Source organism: Labeo rohita, chromosome 12, assembly GCF_022985175.1.
Source record: "Labeo rohita strain BAU-BD-2019 chromosome 12, IGBB_LRoh.1.0, whole genome shotgun sequence".
NCBI lineage: Eukaryota > Metazoa > Chordata > Actinopteri > Cypriniformes > Cyprinidae > Labeo > Labeo rohita.
The window spans coordinates 7,670,838-7,693,113 of NC_066880.1; the positions used below are offsets into that span (position 1 = coordinate 7,670,838).

At 37.6% G+C, this 22,276-nt stretch overlaps 1 protein-coding gene across 1 annotated transcript; it reads left to right on the top strand.

Moving 5' to 3' along the window:
* Positions 1–13: 13 nt before the first annotated feature.
* kcnj2a (potassium inwardly rectifying channel subfamily J member 2a) lies at positions 14–6,352 on the top strand. The gene is made up of 2 exons (XM_051124194.1): positions 14–211; positions 2,902–6,352. The coding sequence occupies exon 2, from the start codon at positions 3,147–3,149 to the stop codon at positions 4,428–4,430; it is 1,284 nt and encodes a 427-aa protein (XP_050980151.1). The 5' UTR covers positions 14–211; positions 2,902–3,146; the 3' UTR covers positions 4,431–6,352.
* The last annotated feature ends 15,924 nt before the right edge of the window (positions 6,353–22,276 follow it).

A 22,276-nucleotide genomic window follows, 5' to 3' on the forward strand; every position in this document is an offset into this window, starting at 1 on the left:
TTGAAGCCTAGAAGAAACAGCACATGAGTTACCGCACGCCGCAAACAAGAGGAGAAACGTGGAGATTTTTGTCCTTATGCTTCATATCAAATCCTATTCATACGTTGCGTGGAGAGAACAACATCAATGAGAAGACAGTGTGGATAGTAAAACCATTCGTGGGATATTTTTATATATGAGAACCGTTTCGTGTTCATTTACAAATGACTAGGTAAGGTCGCACATATATTTGCTGACATATTTTATGCAAGTGTGAATAAACTCGTACTGTTTGACGATATGAAGTGTTTTGTGCTATACATTTGAACTTTATTTCATTAAGAATGTTGCCGCTCAGCTGTTTCTCTTTCATTGCATAAGAGACTTTCAGTAGAGTTCTCGGTTATATTTGATTTTTGATAGGAGACAAGTCTAAGCATAGTTCGAGTGCACTGTTGAACTCTCTGTTGAAAGTTTATAGAAGACACGATATCAGTTTAGAAAAAATGAGAAGCAGAACACTTAATCAAACAGTCTCAGTTTGAGCTTTTTATTTAATATTAGTTCTCCCCAGGAGAAACATTTAAGACTTTAAAGAGATTTCATTTATGACGAGTTGTTTTATTAAAGATAACAGTTCTGATCTTCACGACAGTTCAATGAAACATGAGATCAATATTTGATATATTTTCTCTGAAGGCAAATGCATAAGGTGATACAACATCCTGAACTTCTTTTTACTTTATACATGTGTTAAATAGTCATTCAAAAGAAAGGAACTGCGAAAAAAAGATTAAGGGAATGTCTTTTCCTTCCACACCTGTTGACTTCTCCACATGTCTGCATGGCAGATTTGCCTTATAAAAGGAACATATGGTACTCCATTATGTGTATTGTTGCATGCAACATCTGAGGTTAAATATTATATAGCCTTGTACTGTTCTTAGTTGTCTATTCTATTGAACTCAGTGTTGCTAAGTATGCATTTGTCTAATATATTTGGAGCACAGCTGTGCTCAGCAGTTGTCAGGCGTCAGTCGGCTGACAGACACGCAGATCCTCTTTTCTGCCTTAAACACTCAGAGACTTGCAATTGGCAGCTAAATTGGTGCTTCGCTTGTTTGTCAGGTCTACGTACACCACATAGTGTAAACTGTTAACAGTGATAATGGGGCAAAAGGAATTTCCCTAAAATATGCAACCATATTTTAGTAATATTAATCCAAGTTAGATCACTCAAAAGAATGTAGACTTTTATGTAACATTTTCCATGGGTCCTCACTGGTCCACGCCATCAAAATAAACATCTTTCCTAGATATAAACACTGTCATATTATGTTTCATGTAAGAAATAATGGCATCTATCAACCTGCTCTTTATCTGAATGTCTGTGGGGCCACATGTGAAAAACATGTCTTTTAGTAAAACCAAAAGAAATGAACAGCTTAGCTTTTGTTTTAGATTTCCATTTAAATACAAATATATCATTTTCTCAGTTTCTGAGAAACTCGCTTGCTGTCTTTTTCTCTCTCAAAACCTTCCGTGCATCTGCTAAATAAGATAAAATGGGACCTTTCTTTTCAGTTATGGTTGCTAAGAACATTGAGGGCAGAATAGGAGCTTTAATGAGTAGTGTTTTAGCCCTCCCCAGGGAATTGTCACAGGGCTGTCATTATACTGCTGAGAGAGAAGATGAGGTCCCAGAGGACAAGCTCTCAAGTCAACAAGCCTCGTCTCAGTCCCTGCTCTGCACCCTACTGCAAACCAGTCTTAGCTTGTTTTTACCTTCGCTGATGTTTAAGTAATAGTTCTGTATGTTATGTACTTTGAGACAGTATTAGAACAGGATGGGCGCAGAAACAAATTTAATAAGAATGCAAGCTTTTCTCCATTGGCTAAATGAGCTCTCTTTCCCTGACTCCTAAAATGTCAAAAATCCTTCAGGGAACACATCTTATTTTATAGTGCTGTTTTTCATGGAAAAGAAAAGCTGCTTCAGCTTTTTACCTGGAATACCTGTGATGACCTTTTTGTGCTGATCTCCTGACACTCTTTAAAAGCATTTTATTATTGCTGAGCACGCTAAAAATAGATAACATGTTAAATGTACAGAAGGTACTGTAAAGATTTTGATTAGAGCTTTCAGGAACCCACTGTTCGTTATAGATGAGTTTTTGCCTATTTAAATTAGCGCATTTGTACGAGACATGCGTGACTGAGCAAAACAATTTTCCATTCACCCTTACCCTGATTAGCACAGTATGTGAAAACGGGTATTATTAATGGTCCTGTGGGCAATTACACTATATGGGAGATCGCATAAACGGACAGGTTGGCATGGCATTATCAAGTGATGTGTTGCACTGCCTGGTAAAATGTTATCGTATTTAAGAAAATTATAGAATACTTACTTGATTGAAATCAATTGACAAAGGTGTTGGTGCAGTTGAGAAATTTTGACATATGATATAAAAACCTTAGATGTTGCACAAGAAAATTAAGTCAGATGAGCAATCTTTCTCAGCATATGGACAATAAAACTGAAGATCAATAGTAAAAAATAAGCTGAGACCATCAACACCCTCACTGATGATTTGTCCATTTTGAGTGAAATCTTGTTGGCTAACGCTTCTGTTTTTTTTTCTCATTTTGAAAGGAATGGTCAGGGTCCTCTAAAGTTTCAAAGTATGAGTTTTTGATTAAGCACATACCATGCATCAAAGTTAGTATTATTTCTAAATTCAGAGGGAAATGTTAACATTGTGATTTAATCAGTGAACACATTTATCAGTTCAAGCTGAGACTTTTGTGCATCACGTTTGGTCTCAGAGACACGTGTGCTGTTAGATCCAAAATGTTCAGAGAATGTGGAGGTCTTTGCCAATTAATGTTAACGTGTATCTTGTTTCTTGTTTCTGATAGGACATTTGATCGATGATACCACCAGAGCAGATGAGAACCGATTGATCGCCACATCCTTGGCCCTTTCTGTCAATCAAAGGTCCAACTTGAGCAAAGAGACGCCTCCTGCGTCCGGCTCTGAACAACCCCATTTCCTGCTTGTGTTGGTCCCCGTGAGTGTTTCAAAACTGTTTCTCCAACGCTTTTTCCAGAAACTAAGACTGTTTTCCAAAGCAGAAACAGCACAGACCTCCCAGACTGAGGTGATGGGAAGTGTGCGGGCCAACCGCTACAGCATCGTGTCATCAGAGGAGGACGGTATGAAGTTGGCCACTGCTGCGGTGCCAAATGGGTACGGTAACGGGAAGGGCAAGGTCCATACCCGTCACCAGACCCAGAGCAGGTTTGTCAAAAAAGACGGACACTGCAACGTGCAGTTCATCAACGTCAGCGAGAAGAGCCAACGCTACCTCGCCGACATCTTCACCACGTGCGTGGATATTCGCTGGCGATGGATGTTCGTTATCTTCTGCTTGGCCTTCCTGCTGTCGTGGCTGTTTTTTGGATGTATCTTCTGGCTGGTTGCAATATTCCACGGAGACCTGGAGAACGACGGGCCAAAGTGCGTCTCCAACGTCAGCACCTTCACGGCTGCCTTCCTCTTCTCCATCGAGACACAGACCACTATCGGCTACGGTTATCGCTATGTTACAGACGAGTGCCCCATCGCGGTGTTCATGGTTGTATTCCAGAGCATAGTCGGCTGCATCATTGACGCCTTCATCATCGGCGCCGTCATGGCGAAGATGGCGAAGCCCAAGAAGCGGAACGAGACTCTGGTGTTCAGCCACAATGCTACGGTGGCCATGAGGGACAATAAGCTATGTCTGATGTGGAGGGTGGGCAACCTGCGCAAAAGCCACCTGGTTGAGGCTCACGTTCGAGCTCAGCTCCTTAGATCTCGCACCACGGCAGAGGGAGAGTTTATCCCTCTAGACCAGATGGACATCGACGTGGGCTTCGACAGTGGCATTGACCGCATCTTCTTGGTGTCACCGATCACCATCGTCCATGAGATCGATGAGGAGAGCCCTTTCTACGACATGAGCAAGCAGGAAATGGAGAACTCTGACTTTGAAATTGTAGTTATCCTGGAGGGCATGGTGGAGGCCACAGCCATGACCACCCAGTGCCGCAGCTCCTACGTGGCCAGTGAGATCCTGTGGGGACACCGATTTGAGCCAGTCCTCTTCGAGGAGAAAAACTATTACAAAGTAGACTACTCTCGCTTTCACAAGACCTACGAAGTGCCCAGCACCCCCCTGTGCAGCGCGAGAGAACTTGCTGAGAAAAAATATATCCTATCCAACTCGAATTCTTTTTGCTATGAGAACGAGGTGGCCCTTTCTAACAAAGAGGAGAAAGAGGAAGGGAACGGGGACAGCCTGGGCCCCGGCGGGACAAACACAGACACTAGCTCAGACTCTGACCACAGCCAGGCCACCGTTCCCTTGGAACCGCGGCCTCTACGGCGGGAATCTGAAATATGACTGTTCAGAACTAGCGGAAAGGTTTTACAGACACCTCTTCAAACAGGCACATTGAGCTGAACTGAGCCCCTCGGCGAGGCAGACTCAAGCTAACGGTACAGTTACGAGGAGGAATCGACTGAGAAACTGTACAAGAGTGTTCTTATGAATATGCATGGTTAAATAAAACAGCATAGAGGCACTGCACAGCTAATGAAGAATGCACATCAAGGGAGGAGGAGGAGAGAGAGTTCCCCATTTAGGTGACACTACCTTTTTAGACCGTTGCTTCTGAATGACATGAAGCCGAGAGGATGTAACTGGTTGGCAAAACTTGAAAATGAGCAGGCATGTGTCCATGTGCAGTTGTCCAACGATGTAAGAATGATTCGAGCTCAGACCAATATTTTCATTCAGCCTTTTAACTCATGCTGCTACCAAAGTTGATAATATCGTTATGGAAAATTCAAAAGGTTCTGTCAATTGAATTAGGCGTTTTGAATAGCTACGGAGATTCTAATCATAGTTCTTTTTTAAAGAAGAAAACACAGCCAGGAGTGTTAGTCAATGTCTTAAGTATCATTAAAAAGTCCTGTTCTTACCGTCTAGTTAATTATTCCATCATCCCCTCTTTTCCTTTCTATTTAAGTCCGCCGGCCTTTGTGTGAGGCTTCGGGTATTTCTGGAACAATCTTGCAGGGGGCTTAGGTGGGTGACCTCTATTTGGGAATACAGACAAAAACAAACATAAGGTTTGAAGCCCTCCACAGTACATTTCAGGTTATCTGAAGGGAGAAATGCACAGGAACATGCCTGTTTATTATGCTATATATATATATATATATATATATATATCGGACAGGGTCTTTAGATCAGTATCAGAATGAGAATCGCAGTCGTCTTGTCCATACGGACAAAAAGAGTGAACGTGTTAATGAATGTCTTTCTACAAGTGCTGCTATGTTGCATATAGTTTTAGACTTAAACCAAAGAGTATTCAAAGTGATCTTTCATAAAGAATGCATCAAATTCTTTTATTAGACATAGGACAATAGGACAAGTCATGACGTGGAGTAAAAAATATATATTTGTAAGTGAAAAAGAAATGGTTTTTGTTTGCTTACGCACATGTATGGTTTATTTTTATTGATTATTTTCTTATTCAAAGCCAAATGCGTATAAGACAAAGACTATGAATAACAAAGCCCATTGGAAATAAGAGCTACAGGTTAGCCTACCTTATTTTCAAACCCTCCTTTCCATCCCATAACTTCAGTGTTAATGTAGTCTAGTGCTACATGAGTGTTTGGGTTGGAAAATGTTGCTAGAAAACCTAGATTTAAGGTTCTATTTGCATGGATTACGTAGAGTTGACAAACTGTATGAGTGTAGCTATATTGGCCGAACGGTTTGGACAGAAACGGGACAGAAAACAGAATCCACTCTCCCTTCTGACGTTAAACCTCTCTAATAATTAATTATTTCTCAATCAACTCTAACCTCTTGTCTTGCCTGACAAACTGCAATACAACCCTAATGACTTGTTTGGCAGGTGTACCAAGGACTGGGTATGTAGGACTGGGTAATTAGACTGAGATCATGGTACTGTGATCCAACGACAATCAGAACACAGAATCTGAGCTCAGAATCGCACTTGCACACAAAATGTGCTCCTGAGATATCACTTGACGTTTGATTGTGATGTCTAGCTTGTCTCCTCTCACCCTTGCGTTTTCTTAAGTACCTGACGTAACCCAAAACAGCCACTAGAGCATGTTCTCCGGAAAGCTCTATAAAAGGAGACAATAAAATTAGGTGATATTTATTTTGAAAATACTGCATGTTATGCAGCTGTGTTAAACATACAAAAAGTATAAATGCTATCAATGCTGTTTCATCCATAGCTTTTTGTTTTTGGCATGTCATATTTTTTTTTTTTTTTTTCAAGAGACACTTGATGAGCAGCCAAATACGCAGTGAACCCGGTTTGCGCCGGGCTACTGTTGGCTCGTTCGAAGAAAATGCTCCTTTCAATGACTGTGGGTCTATAGGCAGCGTTTCTTTCTCTTCATTGTAAATACCCCCATACTTTATGCAGTCGTTTTTGTATCAGTCTTCCCTATTGTACTGAAAGAAAACAATGGAATGTACAGATTTTTATATTATGATTAATATTATTGTTGTTCTTATTATAATTATTATTATTGTAATTATTATTGTACATGCTATTTTATTTCATTTTTCAATAAAACGAGATTGAATGGTCAAACGTCACTGAGTTCCTTGGGTAACTTGGATTGGTAAGATCTTTAAATAAACACTGGAAACACTGGAAAGACTAACCATAACACATAAAACACAGATATACAGCTCAAACATTGTAACTTACGGACAGCTGCTATAAAATTGTCTAAAACTGCTATAATAATGTTTTTTAAAGACATCCTGAAAGTACATATCCTTTAATTAATGGATGATTCTTCGATCTAAGGCACTTTTATGCACCAGGGGTTGATTTTGTGTTTATTATATCATGTCTTTATATATAAATTCCCTTTTTTACCCCGTCCCAGGTCTAGATTTTCAATTTTTAAATGAAATATGCTAAAAATAAATGATCTGATCATTTTGATACCATCATTATCATTTTATGGAGTTTTTTTAAATTATATTTTTTTGGATAAATCAAATGCTACCTGAAATTATATCCAACAATATGGTTTCAAAAATGATTCAAATGTGATTTCCACCATGGAATATTAATAAATGCAAAAATACAAAACATAATCTGAGATGTGGTGGAAATGACAATTCTTCTGTGATGTATTTACGTTCACTGATATAGTGGATAATTCAAATTAGACAATGAAAAGTATCTTTTAAAAGATGTTTACAGGACTAAAAGTGTTTGTAGTTTTATTTTCCTACTCCTACAGTCTTTTCACAAATTCAGAAGAGACTCTCCTATTCATTAAAACGTTTTTGGGGTCAGCTGTATCCCAGCGTAGGTCATGGCCACATAAAGCGAGATATGAAACAGAGGCAAAATATCCTCACAAAAATTCACCCACTTCATTCCTTTTAACTCTTTGCCACATCTTGGCACACCTGTAAAAAGCATATAACCTAAAGTGAACAAAAGTATTACAGATGGAGTTTACATGTAGAGCTTTTAACGCTTTGAAAATGATCTCCATCAGTGTCATTTCTTTTTACATAAGTGCTACTAACTTTAAAAGACTGACTTTCACACCAGATCTCTGTATAACCTACCACCATTATGTCAAGATGAGAAATACCAGTTTGTTAGGGAAAGGAAATGAGATCTTAAGTAATACCAAATAGGGATGACTGTCGTGCTCTGCACATCCAGCGCAAGATTTGTGTTTAAGAAAAATGATGGAGGAACTAGATTCAGATTGGTGCCATGGAAAATATCTCTATACACAGGAGGCTTAGATTGACACTAATGTCAGCTGAGGTAGCCTGGATTTTTAAAGCAATGGAAAAGGAAGGAGCAAAGCGTGTGTGTGTGTGTGTGTGTGTGTGTGTGTGTGTGTCATCTCATCTGCTCGGTTCATTATTAGTCATTAGCAGATTGTCTGATGGTGTAGATAGAGAAGATGAATGATAAGAAAGAAGGACAGTGTGAAATAATAAAAACAAACATGTTTTCTTGGAGGTTTCTGACCATAAAATACACTTTGTATAATATTTTCGACTACATTAGCGGTATAGATCAATTACGTAACACAAGACCACTAAGTAACTTGGTCCTTGGTCTTAAAGTATGGCACTGTAGGTTGCATTAGTTCTCTTCAATATTTCAAAATTGAATATGTACATGTTTTAAACATGCATGACTAGTACATTACACTCTAAAAAATGTTGGGTTAACCCAGCGCTGGGGAAAATATGGACAAACTCAGCGACTTGGTTGTTTTGACCAGCGGTTGGGTTAAATGTTTAACCCAACCTTCTTGGTAGATTTATTTAACTAAACTATTGTTTGAAAATTACTATATGGCTTACGTAAAATGAACCCAAAATAGGTTGTAAATTAAAAATCAGACAGATCAGAGGGATCAGCAATAATTTAAAAGTGAACATTTATTAATAGGCAATTCAAAACAAAAGTTTATTATTTAATTATTATTAATTGAATTTTTAAAAAAAGTTAATTTATTGAACAAATTAATAAATGTTAATTTCCAACCTATTTTGGGTTATTTTTAATTAAGAAATGAAGTAATTTTAAGCAATAACTTAAGCAATAGTTCAGTTAAAACATTTAACCCAATCGCTGGGTCAAAACAACCTAGCATTTTTTAAAGTGTAGAAAAAAAGTGACAAAAACAAACCAGCGAAATGTAATTTTGTTATGTTTTTGTCATTTTTTATTTATTTATTTATTTTAAATATCAGTTTTAGTTTCAGTTATTTTAGTACATCAGCAAGCTAAATGGAAATGAGAAATGTTGCCTAAAATAAGTTGCAAATAATACATTTGAAAAAAATTATAATTCAGGTTTTTATTACCAATAGTTACCAGTAACCCTACACTCTAAAAAATGCTGGGTGATAAACAACCCAACTTGGGTTATTTGGCAACCCAGTGCTGGGTAAATATTGGACAGAACAAATGCTGGGTTATTTTGACCCAGCTGGTTGGGTTAAATGTTTTATCAAACATGCTGGGTTATTTTATTTAAGTCAGCTATTGTTTAAAAATTATTATACTGCTGTCTTAAAATGGGCTGGAAATTACTAGAGGCAACAGTATTAATCAAAAGATGAACATTTTTATTAAACAAGAACAATTCATTTGGGTTAATACAGCTTAGTTTACAATATTATATACAATTAAACTTGTTCAACAAGCATTTTAAACATTTTAAAATGTAACACTCAGTAAGGGGTTGCTTTTTGAGGTAACTGCGACCGCGGCCTCGGGTTTCACTCACAGCTGAAAAATGCCGTGACTGACTCTAAAACCTGCCCATAAACAAACAGTACTGACATTAGAGAACATATTTTAACATCAAATTAAACTGAACTCTAACAAATAAAATCCATTTATTTTATGCGAGGCAAAAGGCGTTTCCATCATGCGAAGTGACCGCTGACTGACATCTCGTCCTTATGCTGCGTTGCATAAAATAATACAATTTATAGCACAGTAAAGACTTTATAAATTAAATAAAATGTATACAAACCTTTATTTCGCTGAAGAAGTGCACCAAATCTGTGGCTGACAATCGCTCCCTCCTCTGACTTTGACTTAGCAGCTGGGTTGTTTCATCAGAGACGGGCTTAACCCAGTGGGTTTGCAAAAAACAACCCAGTGTTAAAAATAACCCACTCAATTTGCTACAGAAAAACTACCCAACACCTAGGTAAAGACATTAAAAACAACCCAATAAAATGACCCAATGGGCTGAACCCAGCATTTGGGTAAATAAAAAAAAAATAACCCAGCATTTTTTTGAGTGTAATATCAACATAAGTGCCAGCATAATTCTGTGAAAATCATGCACAAAGCTGTTAATTTTACAGAAATGAATGATGGTTCATCATTTATCAAGGAAGTCATTAACAGTAGATTAGATTGAGATTAAATTGCATATTCAATTGTAAAACAGGTGTATGTTAAATTGTAAAACTAAAAGTCAATAATATATTATAAATGCACAAATATTTTACTATGCAGGCGCAATGAATTATGCCAAACTGGAAGATTTAATTTGAACAAAGGACAAAAAGGTATAGTATAGATGTGAAAGAAACTGACATTTAAAGAGCTAAATCTTACATAGAGGGGAGGCTCTAGACCGTATGGAACAGGCTGTTAAACTGGTGGGAAAATAAGGAATAGGGTGTCAACCCTTTTTCCGGTCACACCATTTAATATTCCATTTATTTATTGAATTATTCATTTAATGCTGTGACCAGGAAAGGCGCTTTGAGTCTGGGCTTCCTGTCTAAAGGGATCACATTGTTGGGCAAGATGCGTGAGTAACACTGCTTAGTAGGTGATTTTTTTCCCCCTCCGCTTCTAAAACTCCACCCGCGTTTTTAAGATTTCTAGTGCAAGTCGAACATGCTGCAACAAAGCTTCAAGAGACCTCATAACTTCAAGGTTCTGATAAGGTTTTCTGTTTAAGCTCTTTTATTTAGACTGAAAATTACGAATATGCAAAGCAACTCAATATGATAAATAATACATTCTTAACAATTCATCTAATGCATTTTTATTATTTAATCCCGTACTTAATTTTTCAGCCATGATTTTGCCACAAAAACAGGTTTTAGATTTTTGGTTTAGTTTTTATGCTGTTAAACAAGTAAACATCTTCACTGCATATGAAATAAATAGTAATAATTAAAAAAAATACATTTTAGCATAATAATTACATTTCATTAGAATATATGCATGAATATAATTGTCTGAATATAAAATGTTCTGTTTGCATGTGTTTTAGATTTTAATTTACTAAAGGAAATATGATGCAAATGCATTTTTTAATACAAACACAAATTAATACACTATCATAATGAACAGTAATATTCATTAAAGCAAGCTGTGAACAGAATTTTTTATGCAGGTGTTTCTGCACATTTTCTAGCAATCATGGCAGCATTAAAGTATGACAGTGTTCTGCTACATCCTCCACAACTGAGTGCTCCGAATAGGCTTGCAAGACCAGGAATTGCTAGCAGATTGTGTTCAGCACTAACTGTGTTACATTACATGATTTGGCTAACTTCTTTAGAGAGCATCGGCCACTAAATCAGTGCACGTGCAAGTAAACAGTGCTATCAGTGGGCACAAATTTCCCTCAGTGTTTTCATAGCAGAATGAACCTTTGTATCTCCAAAAGATCAAGGAAAATTTTATTGCTCATGACCCATTTAATCATTTTATTTAGCCCATATGGAAATATTTTCACTTTGGTATTTAAAAGTTCTCAAACATTTTTTGTTAATTACGGAATCTAACCAACAACAAATATCCATGAAAAGGTTAATGATTCTGAGGACTGGTTTATCTAGAAGTGGATCTGCATGTATCAGTCTACAAACAGGTGATTTCTTTTAAGATTTTCTGCCCAGCTGTGATCTGAAGGGAGGGTAAACAATGCTGAACTCAGAGGCCCCTGTCCAAGCAACACAAAACAATCCGTGTACCAAACTATCACCGGAAAAAACCTTCTAACAAGCCACTGTCTGGGAAACTGCTCTATCAGACACTCTGAGCTCTGCTGTAAGCCTGTGATCCTCATGCTGTTGTGTCTGTTTATTGAGCACAATATTCCGGTTTCACACGATCTCCCGCTCTGCAGCGGCATCCTCCAAAAAACAGCTGAAACCTGAAATTCTGTCATACTGAAAACATGTATAAACCGCGGTTTCACAACTAGCAGTTAAATGAAGTATGCAAGGCATGACAGAACATGAAACATGGATCCAAATAATTCATGTTTTTGAGATGATGACATGAAATCTGTCACTTTCACACCAAATAATAAGCTTAACAAAATTTTCACACTGTGAGGTCAGAACAGAGCAAGAAACATAGTTGTGCAAACAGAAAGTGAGAAAAAATAAGAGAACAGAAAACACAGATTCCACATGCAATAGCACATATATACACTTACAAACACTAGAGAAATAAAATTACTGTATAAAACAGTTCCTCACTTAGATCTAGAGGAAAGAGGACTTTTAAATCAAAGAACTTCTACAATCTGTGGAATTCTGAAACATTTTTCAGAACTTTTGGAATTTTGCCTGTTTTCTATTAGAAAATAAAAAGAGAAAAGGACCCTGCTGTTGCTGGGCAGCATGTGTCATTTTTAGCATCTTTCTCAGAAATCCTTCTTTTAATACCAGTCTGCTATGGTTTGTTCGCTATGGCCTTTGTGGCATGTCAGTAAGCTCATTCATCCCCTGCTGTGCCATATTATTTGTTAATGAAAATATTTTGGTGTAACCTGCGGTGGGTGGGATTTGTTGCTGATATGGATCAACAAATTTTCTATGAATACTGCATGAGTAAAAAACAGCTGTTTAGATTAATAATGCAATATTTGGTAAACCTGTATTAGGGGATGTCACCTACAGCTAGTCTGAATATATGATGCAACCATGCAAATATTCATGAGATAGCCTAATTACTAAAACTTTTAGAGAATAGTAGGTATAGCCCTATAGTCCCAAAGCATCTGATGATGTAACATCAGTTCCCTGAAGTTTCTAGCATCTGCTAGGCGGTTGAAGCCTCAGGCTGTAAACGTTGTCCTGCGAAATAATTTTTACCGGTACTTGCAAAATTCTGCAAAACCTGAGCAGTAATGTCACACTGAAATGTATTAAACTAATAGTTTTTCCTCCAAAAGTTTACTGGTCATGGGAAAGCAGTGAAATGGTTCCATAATGAACTTGCAAAAACATAGCCAGTTCCAAAAAGAGAATGATGATACCCAGTTTTACAGCAATGCCCAAAAGCATGCATTTCATTTTAAAACTTCCCTTATAAAGGTCAAATGCACTGATACCCAAACTTTTAATTTCATGTTCCGCTCTGCTCAGTTTCACAGTATCCTGTTAAAAGTATTAAGACCAAATATTTAGCTCTGGCTCAAAAACCTTATAGCCCTATATATCAGTTACAAAACCAGACGATACCTGGACAATTTTTAAACTTGACAGTAAATGACAGCCTCATAAAAGAGGACATTGAGAACATTTTTGCACCTTAAATGGGTATGTCTGTGGAATTTCACTGCCTTTCCTTCAATCAGATTCGAGGAAACTTTGAATGACAACACTGTCAAGAATGTTAATTTATTAGAAAAATGCTCTATATTTTTACACTTTATACATAACGGTTAGATAGATCGATAGATAGATACATAGATAGATAGATAGATAGATAGATAGATGATAAGGTCAGAATTGTCAGACAAAAAGTACTTTTTTTTAAAATGATCAGAATTCAGAAGAAAAACAGCCAGAATTGTGATATTTAAACTCAGAATTCTGAGTAAAAAAATCAGAATTGTGAGACATAATCTCACAACTGTGAGAAAAAAGTCAGAATTACTTTTTTAATTGATTATTCTCAGAAAATTCAGGAAAAAATGCCAGAATTGTTATATGTAAACTCAGAATTCTAAGTAAAAAAAAAACAGAATTGTGAGATATAAATTCAGAATTGTGAGATATAAACTCACAACTGTGAGAAAAAAGTCAGAATTGTAAAATAAAAAGTCGCAGTTACCTTTTTTAAAAATTATTCTCAGAATTGAGAGAAAAACAGCCAGCATTGCGATATGAAAAAAATAAGAATTGTGACATATAAACTAAGAATTGCGAGATCTAAACTCGCAGTTATGAGAAAAATACCAGAATTGTAAGATAAAAAGTCGCAATTACTTTTTAAAAATTTTTAATTATTCTCCAAAAATTCAGAAAAAAAATGCCAGAATTGTGATATGTAAACTCGCAACTGTGAGAAAAAATATCAGAATTGTAAGATAAAAAGTTGCAATTACCTTTTTTATTTTTATTCTCAGAAATTTCAGAAAAAACAGCCAGAATTGTGATATGTAAACTCAGAATTTTAAGTAAAAAACAATGAATTGTGAGATATAAACCCGCAATTAAAGTAAAAAATCAGAATTGTAAGATAAAAGGTTGCAATTACTTTTTTTTATTTTCAGAATTTAGAAAAACAGTCAGAATTGTGATATGTAAACTCAGAATTCTAAGTAAAAAAAACAGAATTGTGAGATATAAATTCAGAATTGTGAGACATAAACTCACAACTGTGAGAAAAAAGTCAGAATTGTAAAATAAAGTTGCAATTGTCCTTTTTTTTTTTTTTTTTAATTATTCTCAGAATTGAGAGAAAAACAGCCAGAATTGCGATATGAGAACTCAGAATTCTGAGTAAAAAAAATCAGAATTGTGAGATCTAAACTCGCAGTTATGAGAAAAATATCAGAATTGTAAGATAAAAAGTTGCAATTACCTTTTTTATTTTTATTCTCAGAAATTTTTTCAGTAGTATTCTGTAACAAGATAGATAGAGTTAATACAGTTAGCCCTACAGTTGGCTATAAAGTGCAAGTCTGACCCACGGTAGTACTGCAGGACAGGGCATGGCCTGTTTTTTTGTTTGTATGTGTGTCTCTCTAAACAAACATCCTCATGTTTCCTCTCCTGTGTCGGACGGAATTAGCCCTGATGGACAGGAGATAGACCTGGCGCGTACAGACATGACCTTGACGGGACAATCGCACAGTGTGAAGCAGAGTTCAGGCCTTTAGCAACTGGTCTCTGGTAGGCGATCTGGACCTGGCAAGGAGTTAAAACCTAACAAATGTTCCCCTGGTCGCTCCCATTTATAAACTGCAGCTTTTAGATGTGGGCTAGAATAAGAACCGATGATGCAGAAATGATTTTGATTGGTATTTTCAAAGTCAGTGTTCTTTAAGGGATATGAGAGACTGGGAAGTGTTTTAGGTCAAAATTTTCCAGGAAAAACAAGGCATGTCTGATTTCAATTTAATCTTGATTCTTTTTGTGGCTGCCACAACATTCTTTCAGTAGTTTAACAGAACTTGAGAACAGTTGTGATGGCTCTCAGCGTCCACTGACCTGCGGGCTGGAACGAAGACTTGTCGTGACCTTAAACTCCATTTATCTGTCCATACATTTTCTGATTAAGATGGGGTTGTTTCCTCACTGAGTCATCTCTCCCACCTCCTGGGTCACTGGGGGGGTTGGTGAAGAGACGATGAAGTTGTATTTTTCCATTCATCAGTCCCACCATAATACTCCTGACTGAAATAGATCAGTGTTGTAGAGAGAATTTAGTCAGCGCTGGGCAGCTGCAATATTATAGACCAAGTGTTAATCCCACATATCTTTATAGTCTAATAAAGATACAGGAGATTGTGATATTCCAAACTTAAACGCACATCCATTTTTTTTTCATATCAATCAGCTGGTATTTATCGGGCTGTTTATTTTTACCCCGTCACCCTGAGAGCTTTCGTCTGGTTTTTATCAGGACAATGGAAATCATCTTTGCTTTTAATTCATCAGTGTTTATTAAGCTTCATCATAGTTCCGATCGCTAGACAAGGCTGAATGGAGACTCAAATAGCACGGTTTTTGCTTTAACCTCATACTTGTCCTCTTTATAACAATTCACCATTCACAATTCACTTTTATTTTAAGGTAAAAACAGCTTACTACAGGGTCCACATTAGCCAAATTGAGAACAAATTACCAATTATTAGAACTAAATAATAATTAGTGGCCCTTCCAGAAACATGTTTTGTGGTACACAGAAGAACATTCATTTTTATATGTCATTTATATGTTTTTAATAATACATTTCGTAATAGAAATAAAATGTATTTACTCACCCTCATGTTGTTCCAAACCTGTACTACCTGAAATGACCTGTACTACTGAACACCTAAAGAAAACAAATACAAGATAAGGGGAAAATATATATTTTAATGCTTTCTCTCGCAATTATATCATTAGGTAATATAAATATTTCAATATTGTGAAATCGCTTTGAATCCGCTTTTTACTTTCACTTCGGAGATTCGGCAATACTTACAGCACATTTTACAACATTAGATGTTTGATGCGGCGTGAGTTGAAGTCGTTGCTAGGCAACCTAACGGTTAAGTTGTACATTTTGTTAGGGCTGTTCGATTTCGAAAATTCCGATTCCTGGTTCTGGAATCGATGAGATTCGATTCCAAGAATCGATTCCTCACTGTTGTTTTCGATTCTTTTCGATTCTTGTTTTTTTTTTTTTTTTTTTTTTTTTTTAAGAGTGGAGGAACCTAATTTCGCCATGACTGTAGGATATAAAGGTCTTAGAAAGTAGCCTTATCATAAAATTAAGCTTTATTTTTTAAAAAATGATGATACATTTCTGTATTTAAATTGATTTTTTTCTGTATTGCACATGAAATTAGTCATAGCCCACAGCGCATCAGTGTACATGCGTTTATTGCATTCATGGAACAAGGCACATTTCAGCTGAATGATGTGTACTTTAACGCCGGTATGCTTTGCGCAAAATTAACAAACTGTACACTGAAACAAAATAACCAAAACAACAACACTGATATAAGAGCTGGTGGTTTATCTGTCAAATCAGATGCGCTCTCTGCCACTGATCTGTGCTCTCTGCGTTTTCTTTCAGAATTTGCATTGGCTGATAGAAAGGTTCAAAAATAGTACTTTATTTAAGATGAAAATAGGATCAAGACCGTCGATCACGGCATGATCTATTCTGTGGTGCAGCGCTCAAAACTGTTGACAATATAAGGGGCAGTTCACATATCGCGTCTTTTGCGCGCTCAAGTTCGTTATTTCAAGTGTAGAGGCGCGGCAGCCGCCCTCATAACGGAAGCGACGCGCTCGGTTTTTCAGGCGCGTCCACACCGCATCGAGATGAAAACATCGCGGGTCATGTGACAAGATTCAACCAATTAGCTCCATCCTTTCCAGTAACAACATTGTCAGCCAAGATTGAGAAACAGCTGATCATAGCTGTACATTTTTAAATAAATTTGGTAGCAGAGCTACAGCAAGTGATTTTTAGTGCTGGAAATCCGTTTGTCCTTTGATGAAACTTCCGCGTCTTCATTGAGAGTGCGGGTCATGGTTGCTTAGCAACGGCAGACGCCACGGAGCGCAAGCTACAGAGCACTTTGGAAAGCAGGAAAAATCGGCGCGCCTAGCGTTTTCCACGCGTTTTTAGGCGCGATGTGTGAACATAACTGTTTCACCGTAAAATAACTTCTGAATCGTTTTTGAACTGGTTCATTAAAACGATCTACCCGAAAGAACATTTTCGTGGAAACGAATCAGACTTATAATCACTATTAGCGAGCAAGGCTGCATCCTTAAACTCAAACGAGCTCAGTACCGACTCTTTTCATTCAGTTTATTTTCATGTATCGATGTTCATCGACGTTTGATGACAGCAGCCGAGATATGCAGCCTTCGTATGATGCAACCTTTCCTTTGAGAGGCGTTTTCGAATTGAAAACGGCTATGAATGGGGAGTCGATTCCCCTCGATGGGATCGATTCCATCGTTTGGAATCGACTCTCGATTCCCAACGCCTCGGAATCGATTCTTTTTGGAATCGACTCCCAGCCCTACATTTTGTAGAAAACCGATCTTAAACAGTTATGTATAAATGATTTAATAATACATAAAGACCTCAATGTCATTGTCATTGAAGGTCTGTGCGTCAGAAAAGATAACAGAGAATGACATTTTCTGCTTAAAAAATAAATATTAGTGGCTGTTTCGTTATTATCGGTAGTATATTGTAAATGTTAAAAATGTTCTTATTTACTACTCATTTGAACCCTTTTAACATTTTCGTCAAATACTATTATTACAAACAATATTATTTATTATGCTTTTTACACTATTACTATTCATAAAGTATATCATGGTCATATAAAATCATGTAAAATAACAAGTTTAATTTCACTATAATATCTTTATTTATATAGTCTATATGACGCACACCCACAGGATTGTGGGAAATCGAAGGCAGCGAAGGATACATCTATGTTTCCTTCAAAATTCGATCAAAAGAAGGTACCTCCAGAGACAGGAAGTGAATTTGGATTCGGACGTTCCTTGATGCCTTCCTGACTTGGAATTTAGAGCTTTCGGACGCAGACAGATGTTTTCATGACACGTCATCAATCGGCTATATTTGCGGCACGGAATGTAAACAATGCCACTGAACCGAACCATACTCGCATATTTTGCTTATTATCGCTGCTGAAAGCGGTCAATTATTGTCATGTTTTGGGCAGTACTAATCGGTCGGACTGGGAAAAACATTTGGAGTGCTACAGACTGCCAACAATTTATAGCAAATTAAGGAGAAGAGTGCCAAAGACTGTCTGAGGAACAAAAGGCGTTTGTGGTTGGCCAAATTGAACCAGGATTTCCAGGTCAAGAATCAGCCAGGTAGGTGAAATATTAGGAAATATTAGGCTAATATCTTAAAGTAATACTGCTTGTACGTATCTTTGCCACCTATTAACTTTAGTTTGTCAGAATATTGCGCCCTTTTCTGCTTACTAAGTCGTTCTCTTTATGATTCAGCCGCTTGCACTATTTTTCAGTAGGGGTTCGATCTTCAACTGGCTGGCAGGAGCTGCCACTGACAGGTCATGTGACCTGTCAGTGGCTGGTGGCAGCTGCCAGTCTGCCTGTCAGTGGCTGGTGGCAGCTGCCAGTCTGATTCTGGCAGGTCACGTGACCTGCCAGTGGCGGGCTGGTGGCTGGCAGTCTCAACCGCTTTAGATCTGTGAGTATAACGCGTTCTCTGTCACTCTCGCTGCAAGGAAATACACTATTTTATTGTTATGAATGTATTCTTATGACTCTGTTCTTTAGTATGATTGACGTTTTAGTTTTTTTCCATAACTAAAGCGGTCAAACGAACGTGATCACGACTGGTTGCTTACTGACGCTTCGCCTAAACTCGGAGCGCTCTCGCGGCTGACTGAGCTGCCAGTGGAAGCTACAATAAGCTGCCAGTTGAGAACACGGCCATTTGAACACTTTATTCATAATAAACCTCATAAAATGTCGACAAATTAAAAGACTAGACCCATAAGAAGATATTAATGATCGTGAAATAATATATTTCCTTGTAGCAAGAGTGGTAGAAAACGCGTTAACCTCGGAGCGCTCTCGCGGCTGACTGAACTGCCAGTGGAAGCTACAATAAGCTGCCAGTTGAGAACACGGCCATTTGAACACTTTATTCATAATAAACCTCATAAAATGTCGACAAATTAAAAGACTAGACCCATAAGAATATATTAATGATCATGAAGTAATATATTTCCTTGTAGCAAGAATGGTAAAGAACGCGTTAACCTCGGAGCGCTCTCGCGGCTGACTGACTGAACTGCCAGTGGAAGCGACAATAAGCTGCCAGTTGAAATCACGGCCATTTGAACCATTTATTCGTAAGAAACCTCCATAAAACGTCGGCATATAAAAAGACTAGACCCATAAGAATATATTAACGATCATGAAATAACATATTTCCTTGAACCAAGAGTGGTAGAGAACGCGTTAACCTCGGAGGGCTCTCGCGGCTGACTAAGCTGGGAGTGGAAGCGACAATAAGCTGCCAGTTGAAACCACGGCCATTTAAACACTTTATTCATAATTAAACTCCATAAAACGTCGGCAAATTAAAAGACTAGACCCTTAAGAATATATTAACGATCATGAAATAATATATTTCCTTGTAGCAAGAGTGGCAGAGAACGCGTTACCTCCGAGCGCTCTCGCGGCTGACTGACTGAACTGCCAGTGGAAGCGACAATAAGCTGCCAGTTGAAACCACGGCCATTTAAACACTTTATTCATAATAAAACTCCATGAAATGTTGATAAATTAAAAGACTAGACCTATAAGAAGATATTAATGATCGTGAAATAATATATTTCCTTGTAGCAAGAGTGGTAGAAAACGCGTTAACCTCGGAGCGCTCTCGCGGCTGTCTGACTGAACTGCCAGTGGAAGCGACAATAAGCTGCCAGTTGAAACCACGACCATTTAAACACTTTATTCATAATAAAACTCCATAAACGTCGGCATATAAAAAAGACTAGACCCATAAGAATATATTAACGATCATAAAATAATATATTTCCTTGTAGCAAGAGTGGTAGAAAACGCGTTAACCTCGGAGCGCTGTCGCGGCTGTCTGACTGAACTGCCAGTGGAAGCGACAATAAGCTGCCAGTTGAAACCACGGCCATTTAAACACTTTATTCATAATAAAACTCCATGAAATGTTGATAAATTAACAGACTAGACCCATAAGAATATATTAACGATCATAAAATAATATATTTCCTTGTAGCAAGAGTGGTAGAAAACGCGTTAACCTCGGAGCGCTGTCGCGGCTGTCTGACTGAACTGCCAGTGGAAGCGACAATAAGCTGCCAGTTGAAACCACGGCCATTTAAACACTTTATTCATAATAAAACTCCATGAAATGTTGATAAATTAACAGACTAGACCCATAAGAATATATTAACGATCATAAAATAATATATTTCCTTGTAGCAAGAGTGGTAGAAAACGCGTTAACCTCGGAGCGCTGTCGCGGCTGTCTGACTGAACTGCCAGTGGAAGCGACAATAAGCTGCCAGTTGAAACCACGGCCATTTAAACACTTTATTCATAATAAAACTCCATGAAATGTTGATAAATTAACAGACTAGACCCATAAGAATATATTAACGATCATAAAATAATATATTTCCTTGTAGCAAGAGTGGTAGAAAACGCGTTAACCTCGGAGCGCTCTCGCGGCTGTCTGACTGAACTGCCAGTGGAAGCGACAATAAGCTGCCAGTTGAAACCACGGCCATTTAAACACTTTATTCATAATAAAACTCCATGAAATGTTGATAAATTAACAGACTAGACCCATAAGAATATATTAACGATCATAAAATAATATATTTCCTTGTGGCAAGAGTGGCAGAGAACGCGTTAACCTCGGAGCGCTCTTGCGGCTGACTGACTGAACTGCCAGTGGAAGCGACAATAAGCTGCCAGTTGAAACCACGGCCATTTAAACACTTTATTCATAATAAAACTCCATGAAATGTTGATAAATTAAAAGACTAGACCTATAAGAAGATATTAATGATCGTGAAATAATATATTTCCTTGTGGCAAGAGTGGCAGAGAACGCGTTAACCTCGGAGCGCTCTCGCGGCTGTCTGACTGAGCTGCCAGTGGAAGCTACAATAAGCTGCCAGTTGAGAACACGGCCATTAGAACACTTTATTCATAATAAACCTCATAAAATGTCGACAAATTAAAAGACTAGACCCATAAGAATATATTAACGATCATGAAATAATATATTTCCTTGTAGCAAGAGTGGCAGAGAACGCGTTACCTCCGAGCGCTCTCGCGGCTGACTGACTGAACTGCCAGTGGAAGCGACAATAAGCTGCCAGTTGAAACCACGGCCATTTAAACACTTTATTCATAATAAAACTCCATAAAACTTCGGCAAATTGAAAGACAAGATCCATAAGAAGATATTAATAATCATGAAATAATATACTTCCTTGTAGTAGGAGTGGTAGAGAACGCGTTGAACTCGGAGCGCTCTCGCGGCTGGCTGACTGAGCGACCAGTAGAAGCGGCATTAACCTACCAGTCGGAATCACCGCCATTTAAACACTTTAATCGCGCTAAAAATAAAGAACTGAACAGGTTCACAATAAGAAATTAAGCACAAAACACAAAATCTGCCGAAAATCTGTTGTTGCTGAAACTTGTTGAGGCATACTGCCAGCTGGCAGCTGCCAGTGTTGCCAACTATTTTCAATGGAAAGTAGCTAAAGTCTGCTCGAAAAGTTGCCAAATGTCGCTAGATGACGTCATGCGTGTATTTGCATATTGATGACGTAATTACGTCGTATTTGCATTCTGCGTGTTTTCCCTAATCCTTCCTCACGTGTCCAATATAAAACTGTTATCAGTTGCGTTACATATTTTCTGTCAGACAACACAACGGAACTTATTAACCAGCAGTTACATCCTCTGCAATGAAATAATTCCGGAATCCGGATTTATAACTGCCTTGGACAAAATCACTACTGTAGGTAAGTTAAAGACAGCATATGTGTTGTGATACTATCAGTTATATTTACAAGTAAAATGAAAATAGATATAATTTATGCCACAGAATGCTTTCCTTATTCTCCCACACAGCGTTTGGCCTATTTGTAAACTTACAAACG